The 21,255-nt window shown below is 48.5% G+C and overlaps 1 protein-coding gene across 1 annotated transcript in view; it reads left to right on the top strand.

The window, feature by feature from the left end:
* The window catches only part of chd5 (chromodomain helicase DNA binding protein 5), a 90,264-nt gene that overhangs the window by 58,482 nt on the left and 10,527 nt on the right, over positions 1-21,255 (top strand). Inside the window, exons 24-35 of the mRNA XM_041206992.1 lie at positions 492-720; positions 3,957-4,126; positions 4,849-5,023; positions 6,666-6,752; positions 6,854-6,942; positions 12,848-12,981; positions 13,662-13,806; positions 15,577-15,742; positions 16,667-16,743; positions 17,674-17,812; positions 18,703-18,846; positions 19,623-19,731. Of these exons, the coding sequence (XP_041062926.1) occupies positions 492-720; positions 3,957-4,126; positions 4,849-5,023; positions 6,666-6,752; positions 6,854-6,942; positions 12,848-12,981; positions 13,662-13,806; positions 15,577-15,742; positions 16,667-16,743; positions 17,674-17,812; positions 18,703-18,846; positions 19,623-19,731 (1,664 nt within the window). The remainder of the gene's footprint in view (positions 1-491; positions 721-3,956; positions 4,127-4,848; positions 5,024-6,665; positions 6,753-6,853; positions 6,943-12,847; positions 12,982-13,661; positions 13,807-15,576; positions 15,743-16,666; positions 16,744-17,673; positions 17,813-18,702; positions 18,847-19,622; positions 19,732-21,255) is intronic.

Here is a 21,255-nt window from a genome sequence, read left to right as displayed (position 1 = left end):
TCCAGTCCCACACCAACATGATTGATCTTATGCTGCCTCTGTAGTGACCTAACAAGCCATTCAGTTGTGCGAAAGTGCTACCATTGGTTCAAGAAGGTGGCCCACCACCACCTCAGGGAAACTAAGGTGGTCAATAAATGCTGTTCTTGCCTAAATCCTGAGAATGTTTTTTTTAAAAAGGGGTGTTCAGAGGTAGGTCTCCCATTGCACTTTACCTGGCAGTGGTGGGAGATTATTTTCTGCCTCTGATTTCTGACCTCCTAAGCTTGCCTGTGAGGAGAAAGTGCAAAACCGAGGCCAGGTGCTTCTTGACAAAGGATGGGGAAATCAGAGCATTAAATCTCTCTCTGTTGTTTTCCTAATGTCCCAGGAACAAGATTCCAGCCTGCTCTGTTGACTTGGGAAGGTGCAGGAAGTGGGTGATGGAGGGGGTGGGGATTGTTCAGTAGAGGAGCTCAAAAATCGAATCAAATCCAACATCTGTCCTCCAGGCTTTCAGCAGAGCGCATCGGATCGGCCAGAATAAAAAGGTGATGATCTATCGCTTTGTGACCAGGGCGTCAGTAGAAGAACGCATCACCCAAGTGGCCAAGAAGAAGATGATGTTGACCCACCTTGTGGTGCGGCCGGGCTTGGGCTCCAAGTCTGGTTCACTTTCCAAACAGGAGTTGGATGATATCCTCAAGTTTGGCACAGAGGAGCTCTTTAAGGATGATGAAGGTGAGAAAGCAAGGGGTTGGCATGATGGGGTGGGGTGTGGAAGACAAATATGATGTAGGACCACAATGGGGTCAAAGGAGAAATTTGCCCCTTTTTCCCCTTGATTGTTGAAACCCTACCTGCTAATCATTATTGAGATTTACCCTGTGGTTCAATACACTAGGAACATAGAAACTGGTGGAGGCTATTCAACCCCTCAAGCCTGTTCCACCATTCAATGAGATCGTGGCTGATCTGTATCTTGGACCCTTCCACCCATCTTGGTTCCATATCATTTTATACCTTTGACTAGTACAAATCTACTGATCTCAGACCGTAAATACATGGCCCAGTTTAATATGGACCCTTACAGTCCTGGAAGTGCTCACTCTGACGTGTGATGATTCAGTTGATGTTAAGTGCGGCAGCGCTAAGGTGTCCTCGGTGCCTGGGTTCAGGAGATCGAGATCAGCCAGCCAGCCATCCCGCTGCAGTAACTGCAGGTGCAAAGTGTGTGTTAGGTTTGTGGCTCAGTCTTGATGCTTCCCCTCATGATTGATTAACCCACTAGCGCCTGCCATCAAGACTGGCACATGCAGAGCCAGTCGGTTGAGTGAGATAGAGGATGACAACTGGCGCTTGTGGAACTGTGCCCCAGCCAGTCACCATTTTCGGTAGAGGAGGGGGAGAATGCTGGAGGCGAAAATATCTCTAAACAAGAGAGAAATTCACTTCATCTGAGGGAAGGTTGGAACCCAGATTTGAGTGTAAAGATGAGACGGGAGGGAGATTACGGCCCTTTGAAAGGAAAAGGGTTTGGGGCAAAAGATAACCTGGATATTGGAACTTAAGGAAATGTTAAGGAAGTCAGAAATGAAGACTTTGAAGTGACTTTACGAATAAAAGAATTCAGAGCAAGACTAGGCCACTCAGCCGCTTGAGCCTGCTCTGCCATTCAATGCGATCATGGCTGATCTGACTGTGGCTTCCACTCTCCTTCCTACCCCATATACCCTATGACTCCATTGTCAATCAAGAATTTATCGAATTCAGCCTTAAAAACATTCAATGACCCTGCCTCCACCCCACTCTGGGCAATTGAGTTCCACGGACTCATGACTCTCCAAGAGAAAAATTTCCACTTATCTCGGACTTAAATGGGAAATCCTTATTTTTAAACTGTGGCCCCTAGTCCTAGTCTCTCCTACAAGAGGGAACATCCTTTCAGCATCTACCCTGTGAAGCTCCCTCAGGATCTCATATGTTTCAATAAGATCACCTTCTCATTCTTCTAAACTCCAAGGGGTATAAGCCCAACCTATTCAACCTTTCCTCATGGGATAACCCCCTCATCCTAGGAATTAGTGGAGTGAACCTTCTCTGAACTACTGTTTGTAATGCAATTATGTCCTTCCTTAAATAAAGCGACCAAAACTGTACACAGTACTCCAGATGTGGGCTCACCAACGCCTTGTACAACTGTGACAAAACATCCCAACTTTTATATTCCATTCCCTGTACAATAAAATACAGCATTCCATTTGCCTTCTTAATCACTGTACCTGCACACGAGCTTTTGTGATTCATATACCAGGACACCCAGGTCCCTCTGTACCTCAGAGTCCTGCAATCGCTCACCATTTAGATAATATGCTGCTTTTCTATTCTCCTTGCCAAAGTGGACAAGTTCACATTTTCCCTCGTTATACTCCATCTGACAATTTTTTGCTCACTCACTTAACCTATCTATATCCCTTTACAGACTTATGTCTTCTCCACAACTTACTTTCCTACCTATCTTTGTGACATCTCTTTATCCAAGTAAACAATATATATAGATTGTAAATAGTTGAGTCCCCAGCACTGATCCCTGTGGCACTCCACTTGTTACATCTTGCCAACCCGAAAATGACCCCTTTATGCCTCCTATTCTCTTTTTCCTGTTAGCTAACCAATCCTCTATCCATGCTAATATGTTACCCCTATATCATGAGCTCTTATATTGTGTAATAACCTTTGATGTGGCACCTTGTCAAAATGCCTCCTGGATATCTAAGTACAGCACATTCAAAGGTTCCCCTTTATCCACATTGCTTGATACTTCCTCAAAGGAGTCTAATAAATTAGTCATAAGCAATTTCCCTTTCACAAGACATGTTGACTCTGCCTGGTTGCATTGAGATTTTCTAAGTGCTCTGCTATAACCTCCTTAATAAATTCCAACACTTTCCCTATGAAAGATGTTAAGCTAAGTGGCTTGTAGGTTCTCATGATTACGAAGAAAACTGACAGAATTGGTGCATCTAAACTGTTCAGTATGGCTTAACCAGGGCACATGGGGGAAAGCCAGGGGGTAAAAAGGCAATTTTTCAGAGAAGGGCATTGAAACGATCATTACTACTGGGTTGAAGGGTTAATGGATATATTTCTGGAGAGAGCAGGGTAGGTGGTGTGTGCTGAGGTGCGTTTGCTTTGTCAAGCGAGAGGCTTTTGGGACAAAATTACCTTTTTGTTCTGTTTCTAAATTTAAATAATGAGGGATGAGTGTTACAGAAAGAGGGACGATAAAAGCAGAAAAGCGTCCAAAAGGTTGTGGATGCTGGGGGGCAATTGGAGTTTTCAGGACTGTGATCAATAGATTTTTGTTGGGTGAGGATGTCAAAGGGTATAGTGAATAGATGGAGCTGAGGTTGAGATCAGTTATCTGATTGAACGATGGAACAGGTTTAAGAGGCTGAATGGCCTGTTCCTACATTCCTTTGTTCTAATGCTTGGAGAGAAATACTACATAGAATGACAGCATCACAGCAGCGAATCAGGCCATTCGCTCCAACGAGTTAATACTGTACACTACCTCTCCCCCCCCACCCCCCCCACACTTCATCTGATGCTATCAATATATCCTTGTTTCTAAATATACATTTCTATATGAATATTAGTGGATATGCATTTTATAGATGTGTAAGAGATGTAATGAGAGCATGGAATGGGTAAGTTTAAAAGTCTAGATTTTCCATTAGGTTTTATTCTCACACCAATCAGAAACTGTAAGATTTGGAGTGAAAGAGAGAGAGAGGTGAAGAATATGAAGTGGGAGGGAAGCAGAGATAGTTGCAGGATGAGAGAAGTTTCGAAAAATATTCATGTAGCCCCATGAACAACACCCTGAAGGTCAGTCAGTTTACAGCCTGGTCATTCTTAGGTGCTTAGCGCCACGAGAACAAAGAGAGGTGTTGATAATTGTTTTTAACTTGCAGCTGAGAAGGAAGCGGAGGAGATGAGGATGATCCACTACGACGACCGTGCCATATCAAAGCTGCTGGACCGCAACCAGAATGCGACAGATGATGCTGATATTCAAAACATGAACGAGTATCTCAGCTCCTTCAAGGTTGCTCAGTACGTGGTACGGGAGGAGGACGAACAGGTGACGACTTTACTTCGGCAGTCACTGCCCACGACAGCTGTGGGGTTAGACTGAGCAGCAGAGTCAGGCAGATCTTGGAAAGCCCTCGGGGATGGGGACAGGAGGGGGTTTAGAAAGAAAGTAGCAGCAGAACAGGAGCAACCTACTGGGGAGCAAAGTTATCAGAGATGGGGAATCTGAAACTTCCAGAATCAATCCCCACTCTTCATAAATCTGCCTCTTGCAATTTGTGAATCAGACTCTAGGGTTGGAGATTGGGAGGAATAAAAGGAGAAGGGGATGTTGCTTACTTGGAGAGGAGAAGTGAGTAGAATTGATGGCAAAGAATGGGGTGATTTATAAGTTAGTGTCACTTTCCAAGCATTGGGGACAATTAGCATTTATAGATATCAGAACTCCCCAAATGGTTCAAAACCAAATAATGTTTTTTTTTGGAGTACAGTCACCCTTGTAATGTAGGACACATTAACTTTTGTACACGAGCGCTAAGATTTTATTTAGTTAACATCCAGAGAAAGAAATCTCCCAATTCCTTGTTTGTTTTTCTCTGAGATGCATCTTGCTTCAGTGATGATTTAAGTTCCAGTTGCAGGTTGTAACGACCTGGATTAGTGACTGTTTAAATGGTAGGTTTTGCTTTTTAAATTCTTTGCTTTAAATTGATTCTCACGCATGATTTCCGTTGAATGCAGCTGATCTGTTGATGGTCTTGAATTGTTTAGGAGGAAGTTGAAAGAGAGATCATTAAACAGGAAGAGAATGTGGATCCTGACTATTGGGAAAAGCTTCTTCGACATCATTACGAGCAGCAGCAGGAAGATCTTGCCAGGAACCTAGGCAAGGGCAAACGCATTCGCAAACAAGTCAACTACAATGATGCCTCCCAAGAGGATCAAGGTATTTACCCACACAACAGAACTTGTAGAAAAATGGGCAGTGGGACATTGAGGGCTTGCAATCAGCCAGTTTCTTCTCTTGATTTTGTGCAGTTCCTCTCTTTCCTCCTGTAGTCTGTTCAGTGTCAGACTTGTTCCATCATGACCATTGAACTAAAGACTCATGAAATTGTTCTGTGACCCCACTGCACTGGTAGGAATGGGATGGGGTTGAGTACGTAACATTCCACCACTGGGAATTCTACCCTCACCCACACCACCATCACCATTGTTCCACGTCCTACCTCCCATTTCTGAATCCTTTGACACTGCTAGGGTTTGATTCCTTGGAACCTGCGCCCAAACCCATGTTCCAGTAAGGATATAGTAGGATATGGGCTCATTGATTTCCCATCTTTGCACAACCCTGTTGTGTTGGTGTGAACTGTGTTGTCTTACCTGCCACCTTGACTGAGTTCAGCCCATTTGGTAGAAGCCAAGGATCAAACATCCTGGTTGAAATGGCTGAGCTACTCATTGCCTCAATTGGCCTGGCTACCAATGTTCAATGGGCAAAATATTAGCTGCTTCACTGATAATCCCTAATCTTCTAGCAGGAGTGGGATCTGAGCACCTAGGGGGAGAAGCAGTATAAAAAGGACAAACATAATATGCTCTGCAAATGTGTCCAGTGTTGATCCGCTCACATGGAACAGGTTCAGAGGATGACAACTATACTGGTACCTGCTTAAAAGCCTGTAGTTAGCATGATAGGCTCAGAGAATGGAGAATTAACTCCAGAAAGGCAGAGACTACAGGGGCAGTCAATAGAAAGTTGATTACACAGTTGGCCTCTGGAACAAATGGACCGAATGTGATTCACTGCAACTGTTTGAATAAGAGGTTGGTATAGATCCTACGGCCAATACCACAGCTTCCAAAAGGCCTGTAGAGCATTGGGCGATGTGTCAGCAGTGTTTCAGTGGCTGGCACACTTGTCTCTGAGTCAGGAGGTCATGGGTTTAAGCTGCACGCCAGGGGCTTGAGCCCGTAATCCATACTTATAGTCCAGTTGCAGTACTGAGGGAGTGCTGTACAGTCAATCTTCTGGATGAGCTGTTAAATCGAGATGCAGTCCATTCTCTCAGCTGGGTGTAAAAGATCCCATGGCACTACTTTGAGGAAGAGTAGGAAGTTCTCCCCTGTCTGCCGGCCCATTTTTAACTCTCAAACAACATCAGTAAAACAGACGATTTGGGTCATTATCACATTGCTGTTTGTGGGATCTTGCTCTGCGCGGGTTCCTACATTACAACCGTGACTACACGTCAAAAAGTACTTCATTGGCTGTAAAGCACTTTGGGACTTATCCTGTGGTCGTGAAAGGCGCCATATAAATGCAAGTTCTTTCCTCCTTTCTTTCGTGGTCAAAGTAGAATTTCCCAGTTCTTTTATTTTAAACCCTGACTCTGCTATGGGTCATGCTTTAGTTTTCTTTTACCCCAGGTGATGGCATGACCATATATGGGGGGTGGACGGTGCCCATGATGCTCAGTTGCAATGTGGTGGTACAAGACAGGCTCAATGGTCCAGTTGGCCTTTGCCCGCCCACCCTTTCTGCATTGCCCTTATTCCTACTCGTCCTCCTGTTCTCTCTTTTCCAGAGTGGCAAGACGACCTTTCGGACAATCAGTCTGAATACTCTGTGGGGTCAGAGGACGAGGATGAAGACTTTGAGGAGAAGCCGGAAGGTGAGAGCTTGGCCATGGCTCCCTTTCTAAATTAGGGCAGTGTTGGAATTGTGAGCTGTGATGGTCGAGCACTTTCAATCCTGAATTTTGTCCTTTTCCAGCTGGGAGACGACAGTCACGGAGGCAACTTAAGTCTGAAAGAGACAAACCTCTCCCACCCTTACTGGCACGAGTTGGTGGGAACATTGAGGTAAAAATATCTTCCTCAAAAGTTTTTCTCTGTGATCTTTGATCGTAAACACTCCCAGGACATGTACAGCACGGGGTTAGATACAGAGTAAAACTCCCTCTACACTGTCCCCATCAAACACTCCCAGGGCAGGTACATCACGGAGTTTTATACAGACTCTATTTCCCTCTACACTGTCCCCATCAAACACTCCCAGGACAGGTACAGCACAGGGTTAGATACAGAGTAAAACTCCCTCTACACTGTCCCCATCAAACACTCCCAGGACAGGTACAGCACGGGGTTAGATACAGAGTAAAACTCCCTTTACACTGTCCTCATCAAACACTTCCAAGACAGGTACAGCACGCGGTTAGATACAGAGTAAATCTCCCTCTACACTGTCCCATCAAACACTCCCAGGACAGGTACAGCACGGGGTTAGATACAGAGTAAATCTCCCTCTACACTGTCCCCATCAAACACTCCCAGGGCAGGTACAGTACGGAGTTAGATACAGAGTAAATTTCCCTCTACACTGTCCCCATCAAACACTCCCAGGGCAGGTACAGCACGGGTTTAGATACAGAGTAAAGCTCCCTCTACATTGTCCCATCAAACACTCCCAGGACAGGTACAGCACGGGGTTAGATACAGAGTAAAGCTCCCTCTACACTGTCCCCATCAAACACTCCCAGGGCAGGTACAGCACGAGGTTAGATACAGAGTAAATTTCCCTCTACACTGTCCCCATCAAACACTCCCAGGGCAGGTACAGCACGGGTTTAGATACAGAGTAAAGCTCCCTCTACATTGTCCCATCAAACACTCCCAGGACAGCTACAGCACGGGGTTAGATACAGAGTAAAGCTCCCTGTACACTGTCCCATCAAATAATTATCAGGGCAGTTGCTAAGCCCTGATCTTTATTATTTATCCGATAAGGTTATAAAGGGATATGGAGCTAAGGTGGGTAAATGGAGTTGAAGTGCAGATCAGTCCTGATCTAATTGCATGGAGGAACAGGCTTGAGGGGCAGAATGGCCTCCTTCTACAAGTTCTCTATTACAGAACTTGCTAAATGTCTGCATGTTTTTTTTGAAGTAAGAGGATTGGTTTTGCTTTTCAAGTTATAACTCTGGGTGTGTGCCCTGGGTGTTTACTCTCGCTGTTCACCAAATATTAGCAGCCCAGGAAGAGAAGGAAAAAATCTCTCAGCCACTTCACACTGGACTAGAGAGAGGCCCTCAGTCCTCCAGTGTGGGAGGAACAATTAGGCATTATCCCTGCTGAGGTGGCTGGTCAGATGGATAATGGACATTTGATGCACGTCTTAGTCATACTGTAGAGATAGACAGCTAGTGCGGTAAAGACTTCATAAATGTCGGTACTCAAACAGTCGTACAGCCCTAGGTGGTCTGGGAGTTGCTAAATGGATATGGTGCTGGACTAGAAACCAAGAGATTGTGAATTTGTTAAACCTGTTTAATGAAAGTTGCCAAATTGTAGTTAAAAGCCCAACTGGTTCATTAATGCCCTTTAGGGAGGGAAACCTGCCACCCACTCCCCCACTTTACCTGTTCTGACCTACATGTAACTCCAGTTCAACAAGACATTGTTGACTCTTGTACAGCCTCAGGGAATTACCAGTAAATGGTGCCTTGCTCACATCCAGTGAGTCCCAGATTTTAACCTTGGAATATGCATGTGTCGGTCTCATCTTTTCTTTTCCTATGTTTGGAAGAGTCCAGAGTGGAGAGGAAAAGATTGATGGTGTTACAGACCGTGATGGGAGAAGTGCACAGTTAATTCTAGCCCTGCTTCTGCACAGGTCGTAACATTAGTTTAAATGTTCAATTCACCCACAAAACTGGTCAATTGTTTAACTTTGATACTGTCATTCCCAGCATAAAAAGTTATTCTCACCAGGCTTCTTGCAGTAAGCACAAAAAAATTGATTTCTTATAAAACAAATTACTTTTAAAAGCAAGTTGTTAAACTGGTTGACATACAAGTTGTAGTTTAGAATTGTAACAATTTTCCCCTTTTTGAAAAAGCAGAAATTTGAACCATCATACACTTGCACACAAACACAGTCCCCTGCACGGGCTGAAGTATGGGAAAGTTTCTTTTAAAAGGATAACATTTGAAAAGATCTCCATGCTTTTGATCTAACAGAATTCTGGTCACAATAGAACTGGAAGCTCTTTCTGACAGATTTGTTGGTGAAACTGTCTTTGATGATTCATACTTATTGCACTTTGCAAACTCTCCAAAATAAACTGGTGAGTTATCTTCATGAGACATTTCTGTAGAAAGTTTAACACAAAAGAGAGAGAGAGAAAGAGTGTCTTTTCCTTGCAGCTCACTTCTCAGGTGCGCTCACACTCGCTCCACGTGAGAGTTTTTTTTAAAGACTCAGATGTTCAAAGAACACTTCTCTCAGGCCAGGTGTTTTTAAACCAGTCAGCAAGAGTCTTTAGTCTGGCGACAGCAGTTCTTTGTTAACTTAGATATACAAAGTATCTCTTCCCTCTCCAGATGTTCCCCACTGGACATCTTTATTTGACCAAAACAAAAACAGAATTACCTGGAAAAACTCAGCAGGTCTGGCAGCATCGGCGGAGAAGAAAAGAGTTGACATTTCGAGTCCTCATGACCCTTCGACAGAACTTGAGTGAGTCCAAGAAAGGGGTGAAATATAAGCTGGTTTAAGGTGTGTTGGGGGGTGGGGGTGGGGGGTTGGGGGGGAGAGGTTTGGGTGCGGGGAGAGAGAGAGAAGTGGAGGGGTTTGGTGTGGTTGTAGGGACAAACAACCCCACAACCACAATAGGTTGTCCCTACAACCACACCAACACCCTCCACTTCTCTCTCTCTCCCCCCACCCAAACACCCCCCCACCCCAACACACCTTAAACCAGCTTATATTTCACCCCTTTCTTGGACTCACTCAAGTTCTGTCGAAGGGTCATGAGGACTCGAAACGTCAACTCTTTTCTTCTCCGCTGATGCTGCCAGACCTGCTGAGTTTTTCCAGGTAATTCTGTTTTTGTTTTGGATTTCCAGCATCCGCAGTTTTTTTGTTTTTATATCTATATTTGACCCATGGCTTCTTGAAGAATGACACATTCACAGCCCCGAATTAATATTGCACACTTTATATGTAAAAAAAAAAAGCTCAGGAGTGAGAATGTCCAAAACTCAATGATCTTCAAATTTTCGAAAAAGGGCACCTCACAGTGGCAAAAGGAGGTAGTTACCTGAAGGTTTCCTGACTGAGTCAGATTGGGAGATGGGAGGCTGGGGGGGGCGGCGAGTGGGTGGGGTGGTGGTGGTGGTGTTGTGTGTGGTGGGGTGGCCCAAGGGACAGTCAAGATAATCAGAAAACTAATGGTCATTACAAGACCAGCTTAGTCCATCAAACCTGCTCCACGTTTATGATACCAGGAGCAGTTCATTGCATACCCCTCCGACCCACACACACACACACACACACACACAGGGGAGGGCAAAATACAACATACATGAAGGAAACGCAGGGCAAAATGGAAAACACTTGGTAAAATTCCTCTCCAACTCCCCCTTAGCCCTTAGGCAATGGAAACAAGTCCAAGAGGTCACATGGACCTGCTCTTTGTTAAATTGCTTCCCATTTCCATGATTTACAATTTGAAGGTGTGCAGAAAGGGTGTCCACACCACAGCCAGCCAGCAACACATTCGAAAAAAATTGATGTTGTTCCAGGTCATGTTTAAACTCTTGCAAGAAACCCGAACGATACAAAATCTGTAAGCACAGCACTTGTTTCAAGCCCATCCTGACACTTAGCTACACCTCACCACCACCACCACCTTTGACCCCTCCACTCTTTCTAAGTTGACAGCATCCCGTACTGAGGAGCAGCCATTTCCTCCCATGACACATGGGGAAGACTGAAGCCATTGCCCTCAAGCCTCTGACACAATCTCTGTTCTCTAGCCACTGACCCCACCCCTCTCCCCGGTAACTGTCTGAGGCTAAACCAGACCGTTCACAGCTTTGTTGTCGTATTTGACCCCACAATGAGTTTCTGACCACACCTCCACGCTAACACAAAGACCACCTATTTCCACCTCTGTAACATCGCCCGATTCTGCTCTGCCTCAGCTCACCTGCTGCTGAAACCCTCATCCATGCCTTTGTTACATCTAAACATTGAGGCCGTCCAAAACTTTACTGCCCCTGTCCCAACTTGCACCAAGTCCTGTTCACTTCTCGCCTCCTGTCCTCCCTGACCTACACTGACTCCCGGTTAAGCAATGCCTCAATTTTAAAATTCCCATCCTCGTTTTCAAGTACTTCCTGCAGCCCCACAACTCTGAGATATCTGCACTTCTCTAATTCTGGCCTCCTGAGTATCCTTGACTTCAATTGCTCCATTATTCGTGGCCTTGCCTTCAGCTGCATAGGCACTAAGTTCTGCAAGTCCCTCCCTAAACCTCTCCATGTCTCCAACTCATTTTCCTCCTTTAATGCACTCTTTTAAATCTGTCTTTTGGCTCCGTTCACTAATATCACCTTATGTGGCTCGGTGTCAAATTTTGTTTCCTAACGCTCTTGAGAAGCGCCCAGGATACTTTATTACTTTAAAGGTGCTATATAAATACAAGTTGTTGTTGTTGTTGTGTCCACGGATAAAAACCCTTCACCTGGTTGACCAGGGTGAAGGAAAACCCAGAAATGAGTATCATTGTTGGGTTGGTATTAAATCTGGCTTGGAAATGTTATTGGGATGAGCTCTGGAACATACTTCCCAGTACACCCCCTCACCCCTCCTTCACCCCCTCACCCCTCCTCCACCCCCTCACCCCTCCTCCGCCCCCTCACCCCTCCTCCGCCCCCTCACCCCTCCTCCGCCCCCTCACCCCTCCTCCGCCCCCTCACCCCTCCTCCGCCCCCTCACCCCTCCTCCGCCCCCTCACCCCTCCTCCGCCCCCTCACCCCTCCTCCACCCCCTCACCCCTCCTCCCACCGACCCTCCCCTCCTCCACCCCCTCACCCCTCCTCCCACCGACCCTCCCCTCCTCCGCCCCCTCACCCCTCCTCCGCCCCCTCGCGGGGGGGGAAAGACTAGTGATGTACATCGGCAGTGCCTTGTCCAAATGTTGGTAATTGGAGAGTGGATGTTGTGGGAGGAGGGCCCGTTGGGTGGGAGGAGGGGCGAGTAGATAGGAGGGGCGAGGGGGTGGGAGGAGGGGAATGTGAGTGGGAGGAAGGGTGAGGGGGTGGAGGAGGGGTGGGTGGGTGGGAAGAGGGGAGAGTAGATAGGAGGGGCAAGGGGGTGGAGGAGGGGATGGTCGGTGGGAGGAGGGGCGAGGGGGTGGAGGAGGGGTGAGGGGCGAGGGGGGTGGAGGAGGGGCGAGGGGGGTGGAGGAGGGGTGAGGGGGTGGAGGAGGGGTGAGGGGGTGGAGGAGGGGTGAGGGGCGAGGGGGGTGGAGGAGGGGCGAGGGGGTGGAGGAGGGGCGAGGGGGTGGAGGAGGGGTGAGGGGCGAGGGGGTGGAGGAGGGGCGAGGGGGTGGAGGAGGGGCGAGGGGGTGGAGGAGGGGTGAGGGGCGAGGGGGGTGGAGGAGGGGTGAGGGGGTGGAGGAGGGGTGAGGGGCGAGGGGGGTGGAGGAGGGGCGAGGGGGTGGAGGAGGGGTGAGGGGGTGGAGGAGGGGTGAGGGGCGAGGGGGTGGAGGAGGGGCGAGGGGGTGGAGGAGGGGCGAGGGGGTGGAGGAGGGGTGAGGGGGTGGAGGAGGGGTGAGGGGCGAGGGGGGTGGAGGAGGGGTGAGGGGGTGGAGGAGGGGTGAGGGGGTGTACTGGGAAGTATGTTCCAGGACTGAGCATGAATGAAGAATTCTGCAACTCCATTTCCCTCCTGGTGATGTTTAATTCTGTCTGTGTCTAGGTTCTTGGGTTCAATGCTCGCCAGCGTAAAGCCTTTGTCAATGCCATCATGCGCTGGGGGATGCCACCCCAGGATGCCTTCAACTCTCACTGGCTGGTGCGGGATCTTCGGGGAAAGAGTGAGAAGGAGTTCAGGTACATTTAAAATACATACCTGCCAATTTTAGTTCCCTCATGTCCTCAGCCTTTCCTGTCTGCTCACAGAGGAGAGCCCCAAGCAGTCCCGGGATGTGGGGAGGGTGGTGGGCAGGAATGGTGAGAGCCTGGAACTCACTGCCTGAAAGGGTGGTTGAGCCCGAAACTCTTGTAACATTGAAGGGCTATGGGCCAGGCGCTGGAAAATGGGATTAATGTAGTCAGGTCTTCGTTGACCGGCGCGGACACAATGCGCTGAATGGCCTCCCTGTGCTGTAAATGTCTATGAGGCAGGCAGACTGGAGCACCGGTCCCGAATTCCAGGGTGACATCCAGCAGGATACCCCTGTCTGGTGGGTATGGGTGACCCCCCTTCCTTTGGCCGCTACCTGTCGTATGGGCTGTGGGAGCCCATAAAAGCCTCTTGCCATAGCAGATAACCCCCCCATCCCCCCAACTTAACTGGGAGAAAGATGATTGCAGCCATGAAAGGCATGACCCTGTCAGACTGTTAATCAGCCCATGGACTTTTCCACAACTACACGTCGTTCTCCAAGAGGAGGTTGTGACGTTACAGGACCTTTTATTCCTCGTCTCCTGCAGATTTGAGGAAATGGTTTGGTTTTATTGTTCTCCTCGACCATCACATCAAAACTCATCTTCTGTTCTCCCCGCCCTAGAGCCTACGTGTCACTGTTTATGAGGCACCTGTGTGAGCCGGGAGCGGATGGATCTGAGACTTTTGCGGACGGCGTCCCTCGGGAAGGGTTGTCCCGGCAACACGTGCTCACCAGGATAGGCGTGATGTCACTGGTCCGGAAGAAGGTGGGTTCCTGGGATTCTCGTGGTTTGGTGCCTGTCTGGCTGACTCTCCTCGGAATTGCCTTGGAGAGTTTTACTATGTTGGAAGGTTGCTGTATAAATGCCAGCTGTGTTTGAGTTCTCATGTCCCCCTGACACCTCACCCAGTTTCCCTTCTTTGAACCAGAGCTTAGAGAGTGAGTATTTATAATGAGTACGGTGAGGGTGGGGGCAGGCGTTGTATCTTGGAAACTTCACCACCTCCAAGTCCTCCTCCAAATCTCTCCCCATCCTGGCTTGGCTGAAGTGGGGTGTGGGGGGGGAGGATTAGGGTGGTGGTTGGAGTGGGGTTGCTACACCGCTGGAGTCTTGGAAGGGATATTTTGGTGCTGATACAATCAGTGGTGCTGTAAGGCAGGGCTGTCCACTCTGTCCCTTCCAGCTCTTGTCTCCTCTTCTATTTGAACTTTGATTTCTTATTTGCTGCTTTGTCCAGTTGAATTGTGTGAGAATGGAACCTTGAGAAAGGCTGACGCTTCATTCATTCACTTATATTTCAGATACTAAAGAGAGGCTCGCATTTATGTAGCACCTTTCACAATCTCAGGACATCCCAGAGTGCTTTATATTGTAGTCACTGTTATAATGGAGGAAACATGAGACCCACTTTATGGTATAGCAAGATCCCAGGAACAGCAGTAGGACACACAACCCAATAATCTACTTCAGTGGCATTGGTTTTGGGATAAAGACATTTGCTGTTCTGTGAAGAGTGCCATGGGATTTTCTATATTTACCCAAGAAATAATGTCTGTTAGTGCTTTGAGCGTTAGCCCGTGAAGACAAAACGCTTAGATCCTTGCCAAGTCTTGATGCGTTCATCACAATAATGAAATACTGCAGATGTTGGAAGTCAGGATGCAAAGCCGAAAATGCTGGAGGCGCTCAGCAGGTTCAGGCAGCTTAGTGTTCCCAGCGTTTCAGGTTTCATTTTGAATCTTTGGGTTAAAGGCCATGGAAGAGCCCAGTAGCAGCAGTGGTTTGGTGAGTAGCATTGCCACCTAGTGGGCAGTTTAAGTAGCACCAGGATAAGGCCCAAGTGTTAGCAGCACTGGACACTTCTGACCAGGAGCAGCCACGACAATGGACACTAACTCAGTAGCTGCTTCCTTATGGTGTCAGTGATGAAGATGTGTAAATTTATATATCTTTTCTATTGAAATACAGAACAGGTTGATAAGTGGAGACAGGTTAGTGGCACCACTTAACCAGCACACAGCCTTCTGGTAATGTTTTCACTTTCCGTTTCTTTTGGCACATTTTGTGCTCATAGAGATGAAGAATGGAACATTTTTCATTCCTTCCAATGCATGCCAGCTTTAAACACCCCCACATCAGGGTTGGGTACACAATTAAGCTCCCTCTGCATTTTCCCACTGAACAGTCCGAGTTAGATCGAGCGAAAAGCTCCTTCCACACTGTCCCAACCTTAGAATACTGCCCACCACTCCTGACACTTTTTGAGTGAGATGTATCAGGCAGGTTTCGGGTTTTGTTTTGGGGGCTCAAGCTGACCGAATTGGATGGACATTTTCCCCAACTCGTTTGACGTTGGCCCCAAATTTCGGGGGACACTTTCACTTCTGAGCTTGGCTGAATTTGAACCTAGGACCCTAAAGTTGAAAGGTCAGTATTTGACCCTCCCCTCAGTCCTGTTTTGTATCTTTTTCCTCTGGTTTTATTTTCCTCTTGTCATTAAAAATTATCTTTTTTTTTAAAAAAAAATCACCTAAGGTGCAGGAGTTTGAATACATCAATGGAAGATACAGTACACCGGAGATGGTGCCTGAGCACGTGGAGAACAAGAAGCACATTGACAGCATCTCGTCTGATCCCAGTACCCCAGTTGCAGCCAGTCCTGCCTGTCCCTTGCCCAGTACGCCAGCCCCGAGCTCCACAGGTGCGTTCAGCTCTTCAGACTCCAAAGGCCCATTGTCTTTCTTTTCATAAACAGCCATGGTCGCAGTGAATGCTGGAACAGGCTCGAAGGGCTGAATGGCTTCTCCTGGCCCCTTGGTGTTGTATCCTGTGGCATTGCTTACAGTAAGTGTATGATAAGTCAGGTTGGGGCTGCAGTGTGTTGTGATGGACAGCGAATGTGCGCCTCTAATTCCAGGTGAGTTGCTCATGATATGATGCAAATCAACATGCTCGTCCATTTTTTTGTTTTACTTTATCTTCCTTTCTCTCTCTTTCTATCTTCCCTCCCTCTTTCTCGCTCTCTACCAGTGTTTCTGTATTTCTACCTCTTGTCCTCTATCTCTAATCCGTTTGGGGGAAGCAGTCGGGAGTACTGCACTGGGAGTGTTGGCCTGGCTTATATGCCCAGTTTCTGGAGTGGGGCTTGAACCCACAACCTGTGACTCGGAGGTGAGAGAGCTACCCGCTGAGCTGGGGCTGACACCTCTAGTGTGTTTAAGGAGCTTCTGTCTGGTTTCCGTTGACAGCAGGAACCTGAGAGGGGTGAAGAAGCTGAATTGGAGTCCAACTTGAGGGGTGGGTGAGGGTGCGGTGGGGTGGGTGGGGAAGTGTTGTGAGAATGCACTCCACAGTGCCATCTATCTTGGAGGAGTGAAGAGTACGTCTAACGTAAGTCACTGGGAAACGTGACCCACGCCAGTTTAAATCTAATGGAAATCACATGACACGATCTTCCACTGCCTTCCTCACTCTCATTGTGAGGCTTGCATCACCTGATTCGCCCCAGTGAGGGCGGGGCAGGTGGGTACAGGGGTCAGGCTGCATCGCTGGGTTGACCCTGTTGTGTCAGAGGCTAAGGGGTTCACACATTTGACCCGACTGACAAAATTCTCTTTCGTTTTAGAGAAGAATGGTTGCCGTGTGGAAGTGATGGACGATAAAGAGAGGGACAAGGAAGAGAAAAAGCTCTTGGAGAATGAGGCAAGTTTTACTGACAGAAGGGGGCATGAATGAATCTCTGCCTGAAATTTGTGGCAGTATTTCTATGTCAGAACTAGCAGCCCGAGGCTGTTCCAATGGCTCAGTTGAGTAAGTTCAGAGAAGGGTTCTTTTTTTACTTTTATTCCATAGAATAATAGAATACAAAGGCACGCATTGGCTTTCATAGGATTTAAGCACATAATGGTAACTATTCTTACCAATGATTACATATGTACAATGATAATTATTTATTCTGGATGTGTGTTGCTGCATCACCTCATTCAATTTACTGTAATAACTCCAGGTTACCCACTCCCAGTCACAATCACTCCCGGTCATTCAACTGGAGACTGTTGCACTTACCCACCCCTTGGAACAGTCGCTTGACAGTTTGCGGCTTCCTCTCAGCTTAAACGCTCTGGAAAGGATCCTCTGTTAATTTAAACTGCCCTTTCAACAGAAGCGTACTGAAACCGGCTAAAGCCAGAAGTTACAAGTTAAACACTAACCAACCCCCCCCCCCCCCCAACCGCTTGCAAAGGTTGAGCTGTCAAGAGCAGGAAGTTCCGAGACTGGAATGCCAGTCTGCACTGGGACTGCAGCTTCCAGCTCGATGGTGGCAGAGACTCTAAGTCTGTCTGGGTTTCTGTTCCAGATCACCGTCTGGTGATGTGACCATTGACCGAGTGAGGTCAGGGTTGTGTGTGACTTCCCACCCTTCCCGGCTGAATGGCCAAGCACACACACTGATGACCACTTGGGCCACATCCCTGAGAGTAGCAGGACTCCATACGCCAGGGACAGTCAGTGTCCATTGACCCTGTACCCCAGAGAGAATGATCACTTTGAGGAGAGGAAGGGAGGGCCTGAGTCAGTTGATGGTATGTTTGGACAATCGCTGACTTCTTTCCCAATGTTTGTTTTCCCCAGATTCCCACTGGGGGTATTATAGCCTCTGGCAGTGAGAAGCTTCAAGAAACAGAGATCAAGAACCAGGCGAGCGAGGTGGGAGTGGAGGAGAAAAGAGAGTGTGAACAACAGGAGTGGATAGCCCCTTCTCAACCTAAAGGTAAACATAAAATGTGACAGTGCGGATCTGTCTGATGGTCATTCACCGCAGGACACGGCACTCTGACCAGGGGTCTTAACCCCTGGACATGTCTCCCAGATACCATGAGGAGGTAGAGAGATTAGATCTAGTAATTGAGGGAACTGAACAGTTCCATAGCCGACATAAATTGTGTCGGTAGAACTGAGTAAAGAGTTAATGCTGTGAATGGAAGGATACGAAAGAACTTGCATTTATATAGTGCCTTTTGTGAGCTTAGAACGTCCTAAAATGTTTTGTAGCCAATGAACTCTCCTTTGTAATATAGGAATCAGACAGCTAACTTGTGCACAGCAAGCTCTCAAAAACAATATTGTGATTAAAAAAACAATTATCTGTTTTTAATGATGTTGGTTGACAAGTAAATGTTGGCCAGGAGAACTCTCCTGCTCTTCTTCAAAAGACTGCCATGGAACTTTCACTTGAGAGGGTGAACACTGATATCTCATCCAAACGATGGCACCTCCAACAGTGCAGCGCTCCCACAGTGGTGCACTTGGGAGTGTCAGTCTAGGTTATGTGCTGAAGTCTCTGAAATGGGACTCGGATCCACAACCTTCACTCAGAAGAGAGGGTGCTTCTCATTGGCATTTTTATGCCCAACTGAGCTCAGGTTTGACCCTCGGTTTGTGATGAGAGGGCTGGTCTTAGAGCTGAGAGGAAATCGACCACGCTGATTTCACAGCAGTTGCTGCCTCTGTCGACACCCAGGGATGGCCCTCTGGGGGTGGGCGGGGGGGCGGAGGGGGGGGGGGGTGATGATCATGTGTGTTTGGGAGGTGATTACTGATTGATTCTGATTGGGATGCACTTCACTGGGAATGGTTATTTATTATATGTTACTCTGGCAGCTGAAGATGTGAACGAGGAGAAGGAGATCACAGAAAACCTGCAGAATGGAGAAATAATGAAAGAAGTGAAGGAAGAAGAGGAGAGAAAGGATCCGTCTGGCAAAGGAAAATTTATGTTCAACATTGCAGATGGAGGTTTCACAGGTAAAGCGATCGGCTGTTCCCTACCTGAATAACAAATAATGACCCCCGTGAACGTGGAGTTACTGCTCAATAATAGGATTTATCCATGTCTGTCTCTTGCTGCCTGTCTCACTCGCTCTTGTCCCTCAACCTACCCCTGCTTTCACCTTCTGCCTACCTAGTCCCTGTTTCTCATTATGTTGCCTTCCCTCTGGTCTCTGCTCCCTCCTGCTCTTCCTCTTATTGTGTGCCTCTCTCGATTTATAGAATTGTCTGTCCATCAGTCATCATGTTATCTGAGACTAGATTGGTGGGCAACTCGTACGTCAGGGAGAGTCGGTGCCTGTGGGACCCATAGCCCAGGGAGAGTCAGTGCCTGTGGGACCCATAGCCCAGGGAGAGTCGGTGCCTGTGGGACCCGTACCCCGGGGAGAGTCGGTGCCTGTGGGACCTGTACCCCGGGGAGAGTCGGTGCCTGTGGGACCTGTATCCCGAGGAGAGTCAGTGACTGTGGGACCCATAGCCCAGGGAGAGTCGGTGCCTGTGGGACCCATAGCCCAGGGAGAGTCGGTGCCTGTGGGACCCATACCCCGGGGAGAGTCGGTGCCTGTGGGACCTGTACCCCGGGGAGAGTCGGTGCCTGTGGGACCCGTACCCCAGGGAGAGTTGGTGCAAATCAGTAAGATTTGGAATTCAGCAAGGTGCCGTGACAAATAGCCTCACCTCCCAGCTGTAATTTTGAACAGAATGTTCTAGCTTTGCGCTGAAGGGTAACATCTCTGTTTTTATTTTGTCAGAGTTGCACACGCTTTGGCAGAATGAGGAGCGAGCTGCAGTTTCTTCTGGAAAGATCTACGATATCTGGCACAGGAGACACGACTATTGGTTGCTGGCTGGTATCGTCGCGTATCCTTTCCCTGAGCTGGGGTGTGGGGTCTGGGTGGGGTTGTTTTGGGGTGTGGGGTCTGTGTGGGGTTGTTTCGGGGGGTGTGGGGTCAGGGGCTGTTTTGGGGGGGCTGGGGATGTGGGGTCAGGGTGGGGTTGTTTTGGGGGGGGGTGTGGGGTCTGGGTGGGGTTGTATTGGGGGGGAGGTTGGGGATGTGGGGTCTGGGTGGGGTTGTTTTGGGGGGGGAGGTTGGGGATGTGGGGTCTGGGTGGGGTTGTTTTGCGGGGGGATGTGGGGTCTGGGTGGGGTTGTTTTGGGGGGGCTGGGGGCGTGGGGTCTGGGTGGGGTTGTTTTGGGGGGGGTGTGGGGTCTGGGTGGGGTTGTTTTGGGGGGGCTGGGGGTGTGGGGTCTGGGTGGGGTTGTTTTGGGGGGGGTGTGGGGTCTGGGTGGGGTTGTATTGGTGGGGGAGGTTGGGGATGTGGGGTCTGGGTGGGGTTGTTTTGCGGGGGTATGTGGGGTCTGGGTGGGGTTGTTTTGCCGGGGGTGTGGGGTCTGGGTGGGGTTGTTTTGCGGGGGGGTGTGGGGTCTGGGTGGGGTTGTTTTGCGGGGGGTGTGGGGTCTGGGTGGGGTTGTTGCTGGGAGTGTGGGGTTGTTTTGGGGGGTGTGGGGTCTGGGTGGGGTTGTTTTGGGGGGTGTGGGGTCTGGGTGGGGTTGTTTTGGGGGGTGTGGGGTCTGGGTGGGGTTGTTTTGGCGGGTGTGGGGTCTGGGTGGGGTTGTTTTGGGGGTGTGGGGTATGGGTAGGATTGGTTCGGGCGGTGTGGGGTCATTTTGGGGGGGCTGGTGGTGTGGGATCTGGGTGGGGTTGTTTCGGTGGGTGGGTGTGGGGTCTGGGTGGGGTTGTTTCGGTCGGTGGGTGTGGCGTCTGGGTGGGGTTATTTTGCGGGGGCTGGGGGTGAGGTCTGGTTGGGGTTGTTTTGGGGGGGCTGGGGGGTCTGGGTGTGGATGGAGCTCAGCTTGGCCATGAGAGGTTGCTGTTAGAAACCAGGCTTCAGGGTTTCTCCCAGTCCTTCAGAAGATTGAGGGAGGGCCGAGTGTACAGAATGTCACACAAGGTACAGCAGAAAAACAGACCATTCGGCCCAGCTACTCTAGGCTGTTGTTTACACTCCACACAAGCTGCCTCATCTCGTCCTATCAACAAGCCTTTCTATTCCTTTCCCCTTTGTGTACTTAACTAACTACCCCTTAAATACATCTTATGTTATTCATCTCAACTATTCCTTCTGAAGTGAGTTCCACATTCTCACCATTCTCCATCAAAATGGAGAATTCTCTGTTGATTTTATTAGCGAATATCTTGATATTTCAGGCCCTTTGTCTGGGTCTGCCCTGCCAAGTGGAAGCAGCTTTTCTACATCTGCCCCATCAAACTCTTTCATTATCTTAAAGACCTTCGTCAGGTCACCCTTGAGACTTCTGTTTTCTGGAGAGAAACCCTAGCTTGTTCAATCTTTCCTGACAGGCATAGCTCTCATTTCTGATAT

Source organism: Carcharodon carcharias, chromosome 15 (genome assembly GCF_017639515.1).
Source record: "Carcharodon carcharias isolate sCarCar2 chromosome 15, sCarCar2.pri, whole genome shotgun sequence".
Taxonomy (NCBI): domain Eukaryota; kingdom Metazoa; phylum Chordata; class Chondrichthyes; order Lamniformes; family Lamnidae; genus Carcharodon; species Carcharodon carcharias.
The sequence above is the reverse complement of the archived record's forward strand: the minus strand, read 5'-3'. Positions and strand labels throughout refer to the sequence as shown.